We start from the raw sequence: 17,119 nt of genomic DNA on the forward strand, positions 1-17,119 counted from the left end.
CTTCTGGGCTCAAGGGATCCTCCCACTCCACCCTCCCAAGCAGCAGGGACTACAAGTGCATGCTACCACGCCCAGCTTTTTTTTTTTTTTTAAGTTTTGATGAGGTCTCGCTATGTTACCCAGAGTGGTCTTGAACGTCTAGACCCAAGTGATTCTCCTGTCTTGGCTTCCCATAGTGCTGGGTAGTTTTTCATTTTATGGATGGACAGTGGTGGAGAAACACAGCAGGCAGTGTGTTCTGAGCTGAGGATCCTTGGGTGGCAGTCTCTTTGTTGATAGAAGTAAAGTGGCCCACATACATGATGCCAATAAAAGTTTTTTAATGGAGAATGGCAATTTAGATATCTTCTTAAGAAAAATAACTGTCTTTGCATCTTAATTTTAAAGGTCTTGCTACAAAGTTGGATTGTAAGCAAGAAGAAAACACCTACCCTGTGTGTTATTTGCACTCATTTGCTTTGAGCCTTCTGACACTGGTGAGGCTGTGTGATTTGTAAGGCAGAAGGGTCGACAACACAGCCTCCTCTGTTTGTCTGCCTGTTCCGGGCTCATCCCTTCTCATCTCTTTCCCAAAAGCACCTGGTGATGCCAGAACCGAGGTCAGGGTAGGCAAGCAGATAGCCGCTTGCAGCAGTGGTGATCGTGGGCCCCTTCTTTCTTATTTGCTGGCCTTCCCAAGAACTTGGTAGTAGTTATCCTTTAACTTTATATTAATGTGCTTGCATAAAGGAGTAACAAATCTTTTGAAATAAGATATCCTCTGCCCTGTAGCTTTTGCCAAAAATGGGTCTGAATCCTGGAATTGGGAGCACAGCTTATCATAAACTAGCTGCATGTTGACAGTGGTGTGGTTGTGGATATTACTCTTTAATCATAAAGAGCCCTTTATGATTGGCTTAAAATGTGCCTTAAAAAAAATCGAGTCCCCATTTTCAACCTCTTTTGGATTGTGTAAATTTTGGAGTCAGGTGCCATGAAAGAGTAAAATCACAGCACTGCAGATGCTTTGAGCAGCCTCCCAGATTCCCCAGGGCTTTTGGCCAGTTTTTCCCTAGTTCACAAAATATATTTCCCCGAATACACAAGAAGCATTTTTTTCTTCCTCATGTACTTTAATGAAAGCCCTTTATTTTGCCTTAAAGTCTTGTTTATTTCATTTTTGTCTCCCCAAGTTACCATGATAAAAAGAATCTCCATGAATTGGCTTGGTTCAATCACCCTCAAAGTTTAAAGCACTGATTTTCACAAAGGCAAAAGACAGGGATATTAAATTACTGTGAAGCCTTGAGTCTGGTTTTTTTAAGACTGGGAACAAGTGCTACTTCAGGGAAGGGACTGCTTTCCTCAAGTCGATACTGCCTTATCTCATTTCTGCCTTGTGATCTTGATTGCCACAAGATTATCAGGTATGCTGCTTCTGTGGCAGCATCAAAAGACTACTTTTTGTTGTTGTTGTTTTTGAGACCGCGTCTCTCTTTGTCACCCAGGCTAGGGTGCAATGGCATGATCTCAGCTCCCTGCAACCTCCACCTCCTGAGTTGAAGTGATTCTCCTGCCTCAGCCTCCTGAGTAGCTGGTATTACAGCCATGCATCACCACATCTGGCTAATTTTTGTATTTTTAGTAGAGACAGCGTTTTACCATGTTGACGAGGCTGATCTCAAGCTTCTGACCTTGTGATCTGCCTGTCTCGGTGTCCCAGAGTGCTGGGATTACAGGCATGAGCCATTGCACCCAGCCAAAAAGGCTGCTTTTTAAAGAAACTTTACAGGACACCCATCCAGCAACCTGTACTTGGTATGGTAGCCCCACAGCACCACAGGGCTGTCCACGTGCTGAGCTGTTCTACTCTTGTGTTTGCTCTGGTTACTTTAAAGTACATTTTTCCCTGGGTTAATAACTTGTTTATTATTCTAATTTAAAAAGTAGCTAGTTGAGGTAAAAGGAAATTGTCAACCCTTGGATGTGTATTTAATCAGCTTGCCTCCTCTGTAGTAGGGTATCGGATTAGTGTTCTGTGGCCGCTGTAACTAGTTACCGCAAGCTTGGTGACTTAAAATACCAAGTGTTTTAGGTGAATACATCTCTCATAGTTCTGGAGGCCAGAAGTTTCACATCAAGTCATTAGCATTGCTGAGCTCCCTCCATAGGCTCTGGGGGAGAATTTGTCCCTTGCCTCCTTTAGCTTTCAGTGACTGCCGGCATTCCTTGGCATCCCTTGACATCCCTTGACATCCCTTGGCTTAGGGCCACATCACACCAGTCTGTCCCTATGATCACATTACCTCTTCCTCTGTGTGTGTCCCTCTGCATCTCTCTCATGAGGATATGTGTGATGGCAGTGAGGCCTCACTTGTATAATCCCAGATGATCTCATCTCAGGGTCCTTAATATAATAGCATCTACTAATACTCCTTTTCCAACTAAGGCAGGATTCAGAGGCTCCAGGTGTAGAAAGTGGACATATCTTGGAGGCCACCATTCAGCCCACTATAGGCATATTAGTAGTAAAGTCAGCATTCTCAGGTATTCCCAGCCTTGCATTGTTCCTGTGTAGGAGCAAGTGGGTAATAGTTGTTTCCAAAGCTATTTAGCATTTAATTTGCAGTGTTCAAGGATTAGCAGTATACTCTGAGACATTTGGGCTACCTATCAAATAGCTTATCCATTGAACACCTTCCATCATTCATAGTCTGTCACCTGCATTGACTATTGTTTCTAAAGGCAGCCCTCACAGGTAGGGGAAAAAGTGCCCATCTAAAAGTGGAGACATTGCCTAGGGCCCCAGGAGTGGCAGAGTCAGGGATAATCAAGTTTGTGCTGCACTCAGAAGGGATTCTTCCTTCACAGCACACAGTCTCTATCAGGGACAGTGCTACAGTCAGTTGCATATCTTTTTAAGAGACAATGTTAGTCTCTTTGAAAGAAGATTTCCTTCTGTCTCAGTGTTTGGCCTGAGCACAGACTCCAAAAGATGTTGACTTAGACCATTGGATTGTGTGGGGCTTGTTTCCTCTGACACTTTACAATCTGTTGTTTTACGGGCCCTGCAGACGTTGCCTTTGTATAATGCTTAACTTCATGTTTTTAGTTGATGTAATTTGATATGATTCATTTGATGGAGACTGTTCAAATGAGCTGCTGGTTTTATTTTTTTCTTCCTTTTTTTTTTTTGCCTTTGTTTCTAGTGTATATATCTAAGAAAGGACATGAGTTGGCTTCAGTACAAATGTTGAGTAACGCTCTATTTGTCAGAACAGCAAGTGGCTAGATTGAAAACTGTATTCCCTCACCTGAGTGAAATTAAAGTAACTGATGCCACAGTCACTCCCTTCTGGCCAGTGGTAACCCTTATTTTACACAGGAGCTTTAGTGAGAAAAATAAATGAGCTTATTTTGTGAGAGATGTCTGCATGCTTCCCACCCTGGATGATAAAATTAGTTTTTTATAGCACATAAATATGTATAATGATGAGCCTTGCATACAAGGTTCTTATGAAGTGCTTTTACTGCTGTGCCCTGAAGGAAATACCAAGACCATTTGCAAGTACAGTAGAGCTGCTAGTCAGTAAAGGTTTCCATTTCTATTTAGAAGGCTTGGGACTTGGGGTGAGCCACAAATTAATTCCCTGCTCAAATTGTGTTGAGATTAGATTATATTCAACATTTCTGTATCCCAATCTGTAGTGTTAGAAGAGGGGTACAATTTTACTTAAATCTCTTTTTTGAGATAAATCGGAAGTGTAGTCTTGCTGGAAGCAGAAAGCAGATGGATACGAATGCAAATTTTCACTCAGGAAGTGGAAATACTGAGTTCTTAGGAGGAAGGATAGAGTTTGATGGCTTGAGGTTTTTCCTTTTGCTAGGAAGAGAGACCAGCATGAACACTTTCTTTCTTAAGACATGTCTTGACATCAGAAGTCCGTCTAGATCATCCAGACCTGTGTGCGCGTCATTATACAAACTAAACCCCTGTGTTCATACACCTCTGAGGCCGATGCTGATTCACTCATTTTCCTGATGGTGACCTCGGTGTGTGGGGCCAGGTGTGCCTTGCAAGCCTAATGCCCAGGTAGCAACTTGCTTTGCACTGCAGTCCTGGAAAGGTTGTCCTTTTAGTCTCCGTCCACATAGCTCTTCCCTGCCTGTTGTTCTGTTGCCTTGAAAATTTGCTCTACCCAAAGCTGTTCCTCAGACAGTAACCTCATTTTTTGTATCTGGGCTCTGCGCCACCACACAAAGCTATAATTTAATCAGCCCTTCGAGTATTATAAAAAAATGTTTCTGGAATGTTGTATCCTGAGCACTTGCTTCTCTTATATACACGAGGACTTTGCCTAGTGATTTAGAACGAAAACCCTTGTCCCTAGCTGCTCCCACTGGGACCCTAGGCTTACCATTTCATGGGGAGGCTGTGGAGACAGCTCAGGTTAAAAGCCACTCGAGAGAGAGAAAGCAGGGCCTGTGTGTGTAGGGCGGGTAGTGGGAAGCTTAGGGTCTGCCCCTGTGGTGACCAAGGGCAAGTAGCTGAATTTGGAAAAATCTGCTTCCCATTCTCAGTACAGGGAGAGCCATAACTTCCAGACAGGAGAGGATCAATTGAGGCTGAATAAATGTTATTTAAGTTAGAAATTTTTGTACTGAAAATTTTTTTTCTGTTTTAAACACAAAAATCCCACTCATAGTTCCTCAGCCCAGAAGAGAAAAAGCTGTCATCTTAGAGAATTTCCTGCTAGTTTGTGTTCTGTGTCTGTTTTGTTTACTAATTGACGTCAGTGTTCCTCATTTGCTGATTGAGATTATACTTGTTATATAACTGTATAACAACAATAACAAAAAAGCCAGGTGCAGTGGTGTGCACCTGTCATTCCAGCTATCTATGAGGCTGAGGTGGGAGGATCCCTTGAGGCCAAGAGTTTGAGTCTAGCCTGGGCAACATAGAACCTGTCTCAATTTAAAAGATACATTTATAACTTGCATGTCCTGCACGGGTATCCCAGAACTTAAAATATTTAAAAATAATAAAACACGCATGTATATACTTAAATATATATAGATATAATAAAGTATATATGTATATAAGGAATTTTCGAACACATTAAAACTCGTGGTCAGCATCATGTAGACAGCCTTCAGTGGTCTGCCAGCCAGATCTGTCGTGGTTCACTTACAACCTTCCTTCGTGGTTGGAGCTCTTGTCAGTACAGGCCTGTGTTGCACTGCACTGGCTCCAACCCTGGAAGTGACCATTTTTTGCTAACTGCTTGTTCACGATCCTCCTCTCCCATCAGTTTTAGGACTGGAAAGCCTGCTGCATCAGGAGCAAAACTAAGTATTTCCTTTCCTTTGTGAATCAAATCTGTGATTTCATAGATAGATTTGGTAATGTAGAATTTGAAAGAACTATAATGATCTTTTCAGTTCCCAGCGGTTTGGGTTTCCATCCAGAGTATTCCTGAATCGCCTTTAGGATTGCTTGCATGCATTTTTGAATATCATTCTTTGTTTTCTTGAGTATAGCTGCATAAAATGGGTTAATAGCAGCATTATTTTGCAACCCATTTGTATTCACTGGAGAACTAGGGAATAGTTTGGATAAGTCACAGTCCAAGGCAAGCTATTGTGTCATCAGAGAATAACCTTTGATCTTAGTGTACTTGTACATGTGTAATCTGTGTCTGAAGCTTTGTGGTATGAGCAGAGGATTTTGATAAGGTTAGAGGTTTCTGATTTTTTTATATTTGTGTTACTCTCTCAAGTGTTTGCCAATCTTCAGTGCTGCATTGGTGGCTAAAGCTTAATTTGTGGCCAACTCACAGAAACAGGTTAGACTTTTGCTAATGAGTTGCTAAGAGAGTAGTTTGAGTAATCTTTTTTTTTAACTTCTTCAAAACAAGAATGGCAGCTGTTGGCAGTCATTTCCCCCAATTTATCTCTTGCAGAGAACCTAGGTGCTTGCTACAATTTGACCTCCTGGTTTCAAGGAGTGGTAGAAGGCTTATGTTACTGGTTACTGCCTTCTGGATTTCGAGGTAGTCCTTGGCATTTGTTTTAATAGCTTTATATTTTTCGTTTTTTATTCGTAGTTTCTTCTTTTTTTTTTTTCTTTTCTTCTTCAAGACAGAGTCCTGCTCTCACCCCCAGGCTGGAGTGCAGTGGCTCAGTTTTGGCTCACTGCAACCTCCACCTCCCAGGCTCAAGAGATCCTCCTGCCTTAGCCTCCCAAGTAGTTGGGACTACAGGCATATGGCACCACACCCAGCTAATTATTTGTATTTCTTTGTAACAGTGGGGTTCATGTTGCCTAGGCTGGTTTCAAATTCCTGAGCTCAAGCGACCTGCCTGCCTTGCCCTCCCCAGATGCTGCGGTTACAGTCATGAGCCACTGTGCTTAGCAGTTTGTTTTGTTTTTAAAAATTTTATGTGTTAACGTTTTGTGTTTTTCTTTTCTTTTTTCAAGACAGAGTCTCGCTCTGTTGCCTAGGCTGGAGTACAGTGGCGCCATCTCGGCTCACTGTAACTTCTGCCTCCTGGGTTCACGTGATTCTCCTGCATCAGCCTCTCGAGTACCTGGGATTACAGGTGTGCACCACCACCCCTGGCTAATTTTTGTATTTTTGGTAGAGGTAGGGTTTCACCATGTTGGCCAGGCTCGTCTTGAACTCCTGACCTCCAGTGATCCACCTGCCTCAGCCTCCTAAAGGGCTGGGATTACAGGCGTGAGCCATCATACCCGGCTAGTTTTATGTTTTTCTAAGTATTTTATTTATATTTGTTCATTTAATTATTTATTTATTTTAGAGACAGGGTCTTTCCCTGTTTCCCAGGCTGGAGTTCAGTGGCACGTTATAACTCATTGCAGCCTCAAATTCATGGAGTCAAGCAATCTTGCTGCCTTAGCTTCCTGAGTAGGTAGGACTGCAGGCACAAGCCGCCTCACCCAGTTAATTTATTTTTTGTAGAGACAGGAGTCTCACCATGTTGGCTGGACTGGTCTCAAACTCCAGGCCTCAAGTAATTTTCCCAGTTCTGCCTCCCATAGCAGTGGGATTAACAGGGATGAGCCACAGAATGATTTAATATAAACAAATCATTAAGACTAATACTCTTTGGAGAAGTTGGCAAAAGTCATTATCCAACTGGCTGCTGCATCATCTTTAGTGGTAATTAACACTACCACATTGAATATACTGTTTTCCTGTTAACTCATTAATTCTCAGTCCATAGTATCTGAGTTGGGAGGTCTTGGATGGCACCCAGGAATTTGCGTCTCTAGCTAGTTCCCAGGTGATGCTGATATAGCTGGCAGGGAAGCCCATTTTGCTAAGGGCTCAAGGTTCCATGTTCCGAGAGTTTTATATCTGAAATGAAATTCTTCAGCAACTGATGAGCCTCCTTAGGCAGTCTGGGAAACTGTTATACTGCCCTTTTCTTTCTGTCTTTGAGACAGAGTTTTGCTCTTATCTCCCAGGCTGGAGGGCAATGATGCAATCTCAGCTCACTGCAGCCTCCACCTCCAGGGTTCAGGCAATTCTCAGCCTCCAAAGTAGCTGGGATTATAGTGTGTGCCACCACACCCAGCTAATTTTTATATTTTTAGTAGAGACGGGGTTTCATCATGTTGGTCAGGCTGGTCTGGAACTCCTGATCTCAGGTGATCCATCGGCCTCGGCCTCCCAAATTTACAGGCGTGAGCCAGCGTGCCTGGCCTATACTGCCCTTTTCACAGAAACGTTTATAGGGTGGCTTTTGTGTGAATGCCACCCAGCAGATGGGTAATAGAGATGAGGTAGTGGATCTTTGGAGATAAAGGCATTGTGTAGCCTATGCTGTGTAGCCTGTGAAGAGACTGAGCAGAAGTGACCCAGTGTACTGAGCAAAAGATGCTGGTACTCTGTGCTTTACCCCGGAGTCTTTCCAGACTTGTTTGAAAGCCAGGATAACCACCATTGCCAGTGGTTTACTCATACAACATTTTAAAAAATGACAGATTCCTCGAAGGATAAAACTTAACTTACTCTATGGCGTCTAGAATGTGAACTTGAGTTACAGTTTCTTAGGAAAGAATTCTTTTGTAAAATTCGACATTGTATCTAATAGGAATTTTAATTTTAGTGTTTGATAGAGTTAATGTCATTTCTTTAGAGAATAACTGGGGAAATAATATTTCATCAGAAAGCTTTCAGAAATGTGGCAAGACTCCCGCACGCAATCTTGAGGGTCTTTATCGTGTTACACCCTCTAGGATCTTCACTAAAATAGAAAGAACGTTTCATGCAAGTGTTAGTCTGAGTATCTTTTTGATATCTGCAGATGAAAGTTCTCCTGGGAGAGATTGTTCTTCAATACAGTTCACAGTGATGGAACATCCTTTCATGCCTTTATCAGCATTTCTGCTTCCTAGTGCGTTTCCTCATATGCTAGGATGAAAACTGTCAAGTTGGATGATGCATATGTGAAGTTTTTTATCAAATCATTCCAGGGAGTCAGTGCAGGCCCTTTGACAGCCCGCTGGGATGAGGCATGTCTACATTGAAATGTTTTAATTTTACTTCAGAAGGGCAGAGATGTTACCAGAGCAGTGGCTTCCAAACAGCATGGCATAAGGACTGTGGGAGGCCGTTGGGAGAGTTTACTTTGGTTCAGTTCCACAGACGCTCAGCCACAGTTTTAGAGTCAGTTTCACAATTGCGTGGCTCTCTCCCGAGCTGTAGTCTGCCAAGTCACACAGAGCTGGTTTTCTTGTTCTTCCGGGCTTTTGGGCTATTCAGTTCCCTCTAAACCCCAGACATGAAGGTGGAGGTGTAGGGGAAGAGTGAGAAGTGCTATTAATAATTCATTTGAAAGGGGTTTCTATGTAAGGTAATGTAGAGTAAGCAAACAAGATAGTGTAGGATTGACTACTTTAAAAAATAGTTTTTACGGGTACAAAAAAATAGAATGAATAAGACCTATTTTATAGCACAACAGGGTGACTATAGTAGTAAGTTAATTGTACATTTTTAGAATGTCATTGGATTATTTGTAACTGAAAGGATAAATGGTTGAGGGGACGGATACTCCATTCTCCGTGATGTGCTTATTTCACAATGCATACCTGTATCCAAGCATCTCATGTCCCCATAAATATATACATCTACTGTGTACCCATAAAAATTTAAAAAAATAAAAATATCTTTTGAGTGGCTCACACCTGTAATCGCAGCACTTTGGGAGGCTGAGGTGGGTGGATCATGAGGTCAGGAGTTTGAGACCAGCCTGACCAACATAGTAAAACCCCAACTCTACTAAAAATACAAAGAATGAGCCGGGTGCGATGGCAGGCACCTGTAATTTCAGCTACTCAGGAGTCTGAGGCAGGAGAATTGTTTGAACCTGGGAGGCAGAGGTTGCAGTGAGCCGAGATCTCACTACTGGACTCTAGCCTGGGTGCCAGAACGAGACTCCATCTCAAAAAATATATGTCTTTTGAGTGTTTTCGCTGAGAATAAATTTTTATTTACTTTAATCAGAGATCATATTTAAAATTCAGGTGAAATATACATTTCACATAGCCATTACTTGACAAAAAATATTTTGAAACATCTACATAGTAACAAATTGGGAGAGCCTTTTTTTTCTTTGTTAGTATAATCCTTCTTGGTATTTGTACAACACTAAGTTTCTAAATTTGTTGTTGAGGTCTCATGACTTTAGCAATATAACAGAATTATAAACAGAAATACAGGAATTGCAAATTCAAGCTTGTGGTTTTACTTTGTATTTCTCTCCCTCCCAGCCAAGTGTGATAGTGCAAGTTATCCATGTTTTGACATTTTCATAGTCGTTTTGATTGCTTAATATTATGTTGAAATTTTGAACTATAATTTACTGACCTCTGTATAATCAAATCCTGAGGTTGATTTTGATTATTGGCATATTTGATGGCTTGACGGTATAGCAGTGAACATTTACTGATTCAGCTTTTGTTATTCTCATTTATTTTTATGGTGCCTGGTATGTTTCATTAACTTTTTTTTTTCCCAAGACAGAGTCTCACTTTGTTGCCCAGGCTGGAGTGCAATGACGTGATCTCAGCTGACTGCAGCCTCTACCTCCTGGGTTCAGGTGATTCTCCTGTCTTAGCCTCTCAAGTAACTGGGATTACAGGTGCCCGCAAACAGCCTGGCTAATTTTTTGTATTTTTAGTAGAGATGGGGGTGTCACCACGTTGGCTATGCTGGTGTTGAACTCGTGACCTCAGGTGATCTGCCTGCCTTGGCCTCAAGAAATGCTGGGATTGCAGGTGGGAACCACCACGCCCAGCCTTCATTAACTTTTAAAATTAAGTTTTTTGTTTGTTTTTGTTTTTTGAGATGGAGTTTCGCTCTTGTTACCCAGGCTGGAGTGCAATGGCGCGATCTCAGCTCACTGCAACCTCCACCTCCTGGGTTCAGGCAATTCTCCTGCCTCAGCCTCCTGAGTAGCTGGGATTACAGGCACGCGCCACCATGCCCAGCTAATTTTTTGTATTTTTAGTAGAGACGGGGTTTCACCATGTTGATCAGGATGGTCTCGATCTCTTGACCTCGTGATCCACCCGCCTTGGCCTCCCAAAGTGCTGGGATTACAGGCGTGAACCACCACACCCGGCAGTAAAATTAAGTTATTAAAAAACTTTATGTTTGGAATTGGAGACTTTGTAAATTTACTAAATAGGCAGTTGAAAATTATATGATCCTGTAATCCTAGCACTTTGGGAGGCCGAGGTGGGCGGATCACGAGGTCAAGAGATTGAGACCATCTTGGCTAACGTGGTGAAACCCCATCTGTACTAAAAAATAAAAAAATCAGCTGAGTGTGATGGTGTGTGCCTTGTAGTCCTAGCCACTAGGGAGGCTGAGGCAGGAGAATTGCTTGAACCCAGGAGGCAGAGATTGCAGTTAGCGGAGATTGTGCCACTGCACTCCAGCCTGGTGCCTGGTGACAGAGCAAGACTCTGTCTCAAAAAAAGAAAAAGAAAGAAAAATAAAGCATGACTAATTAACAATAACAGAAGTTATTCAGAGATTAGTTAGCTTACCTAACTAACTGGCTTACTAACCTAGGAATAACTTTTATTTTTATTAGGTTCTGGTAGGTGATAATGATAGTTCCAGTGTGTATTGTTTATGCTGGAAAAGAATTTTTTTAAAGAAATGATAGCTGCCCTCACTGAGAACCTACTATGCTGAGTGCTTTGTGTATCTTGTCTTCTGGCATTGTAGGGAGTATTGATCAAATTGGTTAAAACAGGTTACAAAACCAGAATAGTGTACTTGAGCCTAAATTAGCAAGCTAAAAATAAATTTGGTTTCTTAGCCATAGCATTTGGTTATTAAATTGTAGGCCAGACAACAAATTCTCAAACCACAGAGTACCACGGGTTTGTTTTTTTCTGACATTAACAAAACAGTATTGTCCATGCTGATGGGTCCATTTGTAAACTAGCTTCCGCCCCACTTGGTTTTTTTTTTTTTTTTTTTTTTTTTTTTTTTTGAGGCAGAGTTTCACTCGTTGCCCAGGCTGGAGTGCAATGGTACTATCTTGGCTCACTGCAACCTCCACCTCCCTGGGTTCAAGCAGTTCTCCTGCCTCAGTCTTCTAAGTAGCTGGGATTACAGACGCCTGCCACCATGCCCAGCTAATTTTTGTATTTTTAATACAGAAGGGGTTTTGCTATGTAAGCCTTGCTGGTCTTGAACTCCTGACCTCAGGTGATCTCCCTGCCTCAGCCTCCCCAAGTGCTGGGATTACAGGCATGAGCCATGGTGCCTGGCCCTGTTTGGCTTTGGAATGCCTGATAATAATGTTCCTTAATTGCAGGTCAGTGAAGCCAGACTAATTGCTTTTTGGGCACATAGATTGCCTTTTTAATTTGCTGTATAATGTTGTCTCTACCAGAAATGCACAATATATTGTTATCTAAGTAAAACTCATTAAAATAATCTTACACATAACAGAATGCCTGATATTTTGTCCTAATCTTGCAAATAAAAGAAAATTGATTGGCGTGACAGAGAGTTATAATTTATGAGCTCTCTTTTTTAAGTGCTTTTGTGCCCATTTTGGAAGATTCACATAAAATGATTGCTATGGTTTGTATTAGTATGATAGTTTTCTATACTAAGGATTGTTATGTTCTGTGCTTTTAGTAGGTTTTAAATGATAGTAATGATACGGACTTTTGAGACAGTCACTTATTTTAGACTGTACAGTTTACCCAGAGAGATTAGCATTCATCCAGCGACTTTGCATTTTATTAAATAAAAAGAAATCTGGGCTGTCATTCTCAGCTCACAAATGTCCGTTGTGAGGGTTACCCTCAGAATTCGTAGGAACACTTGTTCATAGGTTGGTAAGATGGGTAATGTTTATTTTCTTTCTGTTTCCTCGGACTAACTAACATGGCAGCTTTGCAGAGGGCTTTGCCTTTACTCTTTGATGATAATTTGGTTCATTTAGCTAATATACATTAAGCAGCTTCTGAGTGCCAGGAACTGTTGGAGATACCAGTTTGTTTGTTTGTTTGTTTGTTTGTTTTTTCTATTTGTGATAAATGATCTGCCCAGGAGAAAAATCTCTGAAATGAATTTCAGAGCTTTAGAAATGATTTTACATGGCTGATACCATGGCTCACACCTGTAATTGCAGTACTTTGGGAGGCTGAGGCAGGTGGATCACTTGAGGTCAGGAGTTGGAAACTAGCCTGGTCAACATCGGGAAACTGTCTGTACTAAAAATCCAAAAAATTAGCCAGGCATGGTGGCACGCACCTGCAGTCCCAGCTACTTGGGAGGCTGAAACAGGAGAATCCCTTGAGCCCAGGAGGAAAAGGTTGCAATGAACGGAGATTGTGCCACTGTACTCCAGCCTGGCAAAAGAATGAGACTCTGTCTCTAATAATAATAATAATAGTGATGATGATGATGATGATGATGCTAAGTGTGGTGGCTCATGCCTGTAGTCCTAGCACTTTGGGAGGCAGAGACAGGTGGATCACTGGAGGCCGGGAGTTTAAGACCACCTTAGCCAACATGGTAAAACACCATATCTACTAAAAATATAAAAATTAGCCAGGCCTGGTGGCATGTACCTGTAATCTCAGCTACTGGAGCGGCTGAATCAGGGAGAATCACTTAAAATGTGGAGGTAGAGGTTGCAGTAAACCAAGATCACACCACTGCACTCTAGCCTGGGCAGCAGAGTGAGACTGTCTCAAAAAAGAAAAAATAATAATAGAAACGATTTTACAAATAGAGTAATATCATCAAGGAGCTTTCACTAAAAAAATTAACAAATGCCTATCTTAAAAATATTTTTTTCTCATTCAGCCTTAAAAATGTCAAAATGCCTCTCTTTTAAAGGAAATTGTCCATTACAGTTTACCTTAAAATTTTCGTCTTTTCTTCTTGTAGGTTATTTCTTATGAGGGTCATGGATATCCCCTATCTAAACTTGGAAGGACCAGACTGTAAGTAAATTTGTATTTTCTTTTTGCATCTGTGCATTTAAGCATGTGGGTAACAGGAAAATACTATTAAAGAAAAAGCTTTTTTCACTTAAAATTGGCCAGTGATTTTGTGGTTGACATGAATAGTATACTTAAGTTAATGGGACACTTGGGCATTCATTAGTCATCTCTTCACTTACTGAATTTTTAAAACGCATATCTTCTCTATATATTTCATTTTCACTCAGAGGTGTTTTCATCATTTTCTATAAATATTTATAATAGATCTTAAGATATGCTAGCTGTCAGTAACATGGTAAAATTTCTATTTTCCAATTAGTTGAGTATGTATATATTTAAATTTAGAAGGTTGATTTTTGTTTTGTTTTTTTTATTTAAAACCATGGAAGGTCTATGGGAGGTGGTTGCTTTTTCTTTTCATCTGCTTTTTTCTCTGTTTCATTGTTCATTTTTACCTTAATGCATGTCATTGGCATGTAGAAGTGGGTGAACTATACTTCGTGATAATAATTGTTGCAGTGATAGTTTGAGGACATACCATTGTATTGCCCTCCACATTAGACTGATATTTTGGTCTGTCATTCTGACAAGAATTCTGTATGCTAAATAGCGCCATTCCCAGTTTATAGTCCAGAGTGTTTAGAGTGGTTGCGTCTCTTGCTTAGAGTTGTATGGTTAGGTTCTAGGTCTGGGATTAGAAAACAGTATTATGACTCAGAATTGCCTTACTTAACAGTCCATTTAATTTGAACAGTGCTTTTTTTTTTTTAACTAAATGGATTAAAATGGGAAAGTTAAATGTTTAATGACGTGAAACTTCTTGAACAGAGCAGCCTTTATTTTTCTTCTAAATAATTTGCATCGCTGGGTGTGGTGGCTCATGCCTGTAATTCCAGCACTTTTGGAGACCAATGTGGGAAGATCACTTGAGGCCAGGAATTCGAGACCAGCCTGGGCAACGTAGTGAATAGTGAGAACCTATCTCTACAAAAATAAAATTTTAAAAATATGAAAATTAGCCAGGCATGGTGGTATGCACCTGTAGCCTCAGCTGTTCAGGAGGTTGAGGTGGGAGGATCCCTTGAGCCCAGGAGTTCAAGGCTGCAGTTAGCTGTTATCGTGCCACTGCATTCTAGTCTGGGTGACAGGGCAAAACCCTGTCTCAAAAAATAAATAAATAAAAATTAAAAAATAAATATTTTTCATAGGAACTTGGTGAGAAAAGATGTTTTTGCATAGGGTTCAAGTTGTTGTGGGTTCTGTAAAGTACCAGAACCTGAGGTCTAGATTGCAATGGGAGAATCCTACCAATCCTAAGCATACTTTTAGGAGTTGTTTGGTAATCATGAGGAATTCATAACAGTTCTCCAAATTAGCTTAGACTTAGTTTCATCAAAGAGCCGCTGGTTTACTTGATTACTTTTCACCCATCAGCATTGCATCATAAATTTGTCTTGTAGTGCAGCCTAAACGTGATCATGTTCTCCATGTGACATTCCCCAAAGAATGGAAAACCAGCGACCTTTACCAGCTTTTCAGTGCCTTTGGTAAGTCCCAGTTCAGATGTACTTTTTAGGGTTTTGCTGTTCATTTTGTATAGGTGGTCAGAAATAGAAAGACAGTTTTGGCCTGGGCATAAAAGAATGTTAATATTCAAGATTTTAATGTCACCTTTGAATTTTCTGGTTTATGATACTCTTACCTTTGTGCTAATATGATCTGATAAATTTTTAATAGCATCTCACAATACTGAGGTATTTCCATGAATATTAATTCATGGAAAGCAAAACACCATGATGATGACCGTCCTTACTACTGACCAGGGAAAATAAGCTTTGGGTGAGGATACATCATTTTTAAGACCAAACTCAGAGGGCTTGTATGTTTCATAATGGAAGGGAGACAGTTTCTGCTTTAGATTGAATAATCTAAGTAACAGACAGATGTTTGAGTAGATCAGGATTTGTGATATATGTGTAAGGTAGGACAGTCCTTGTCTTTCCTTTTTTACCCAGTCATGTGATTAGATTTGTTTGAGCAGTCTCTTGATTAGTGTTTATGAAGGCCATTGTGATTCTAAACCCACAGCAATGCCTTTTATTTTAACAAACGAAGTATTTAAGTTAGTCTCTTTGGAAATTCTTGGATAAAGCAAAGGCCACCAAACCTAAATGTTCAGTAGTAGGAAAGTTTAGTAACTGTTTATGTATCTTTTAGTATGTTTAAAAAATATTTGAAGAGTTTATTAAAAGAAGTTGAAGTGCTTTTATTTTAACATTTCGACTGAAAAGCAGATACAAAGTAGGCTTCCTGTATAACTAAGACCATTTCTAATTTTTCTTTATTTTCCTCTCTTTTCTTTTTTTTTTTTAATAGGGATGTGCTCAAGTGATCCTCCCGCCTTATACTCCCAAAGTGCTGGGATCACAGGCATGAGCTACTGAGCCTGACCAGTTTTTTTCTTATGTTTATTTTAAATTGATACTTTAGGATAGTAGACTCACAGTAGTGCCTCCTGCACTTGATAATACGGTACCCCATTTCTGAATGCAAATATAAATGGAAATATTTAAAGTAAGTCAGAACGAACATTAAGACATACAAAATTAAGTATTAACACTACTTTCAGTAAGATTATGTGTAAGCATGGTGGTGTGCACCTATAGTCCCAGCTACTTGGGACACTTGAGTGGGAAGATCACTTGAACCCAGGAGGCAGAGGTTATAGTGAGCTGAGATCAACCCACTCTACTCCAGCCTGGGTGACAGAGTGAGACTCTGTCTCAAAAAGTAATAATAATAATAATAAAGAAATAGTTGTGTTTTTGAACCTGTGATCTTTATTAGTGGTCTCTGATTTTTGTTAGTGGTCTTGATAGGAAAATAAGTCTCCAATCCTGTTATTGCACTGAATGATGACAAGTCCTAGGGCTATCGTGTTAAATTTCCAATAGCTGCTTTTCCCTCTGATCTGTCTCCTTTCTTGAAGTTTTAACCTAAATAACTGCTGTGGTAGCCTTTAAACAGGCTAACTCTCTGTGTGCTAAGATTTTGATCATGTTTTAAGCAAGCACCTTCTCTCTTTTTAAGGTAGACTATACTGAAATGTGTAAGATACACACATTAAATCAGATAGCTCTCCACATAGTCAAATGTTCACTTTAAATTTGCGATTGCAGGTAACATTCAGATATCCTGGATTGATGACACATCAGCATTTGTTTCCCTTAGCCAGCCTGAGCAGGTACAAATTGGTAAGTGTTTTGGATTTCTGTTTTGTGTATTAAATGCAGTGAGAGGTTGCCCACCTGCTGCCTCCTTAATTTAAAAGCTGTGAACTCAGTCAGCTTACATGCATTGCTGCCTGGTTTGTTTTTGAGATTGTCTCTGAAATAAATGAAATAATTAGCAAGTATCATGCACAGATGAGAAAATAAGACAAATCTTTTTATTCATTAGGTATGCTACATAGTGTATTTTTTCACTTACCTACATTCTGTTCCTTTCTCATTGCACCTTTTCTAAAGTGATTTGCAGATTTACTTTGAAAATGAGAATTAACTGTAGTAAATTAATACCTGTTCATCTCTGTACTTTCCCCATTTGTTTATACATCTGTGAGATTTA

The 17,119-nt window shown here is 40.4% G+C and overlaps 1 protein-coding gene across 3 annotated transcripts in view; it reads left to right on the forward strand.

The window, feature by feature from the left end:
• PARN (poly(A)-specific ribonuclease) overlaps positions 1 to 17,119 on the forward strand; it is a 199,287-nt gene that overhangs the window by 60,060 nt on the left and 122,108 nt on the right. For all 3 annotated transcript variants that reach the window (XR_004731710.3, XM_009009177.5, XM_035266989.3), the window contains exons 19-21: positions 13,437 to 13,492; positions 14,953 to 15,039; positions 16,672 to 16,746. Coding sequence is in view for 2 of the 3 variants with exons in the window: in XM_009009177.5 (XP_009007425.1) it covers positions 13,437 to 13,492; positions 14,953 to 15,039; positions 16,672 to 16,746 (218 nt within the window). In the remaining variant the exon portion in view is untranslated. The remainder of the gene's footprint in view (positions 1 to 13,436; positions 13,493 to 14,952; positions 15,040 to 16,671; positions 16,747 to 17,119) is intronic.

This window comes from Callithrix jacchus, chromosome 12 (assembly GCF_049354715.1).
Source record: "Callithrix jacchus isolate 240 chromosome 12, calJac240_pri, whole genome shotgun sequence".
Classification (NCBI taxonomy): Eukaryota; Metazoa; Chordata; class Mammalia; order Primates; family Cebidae; genus Callithrix; species Callithrix jacchus.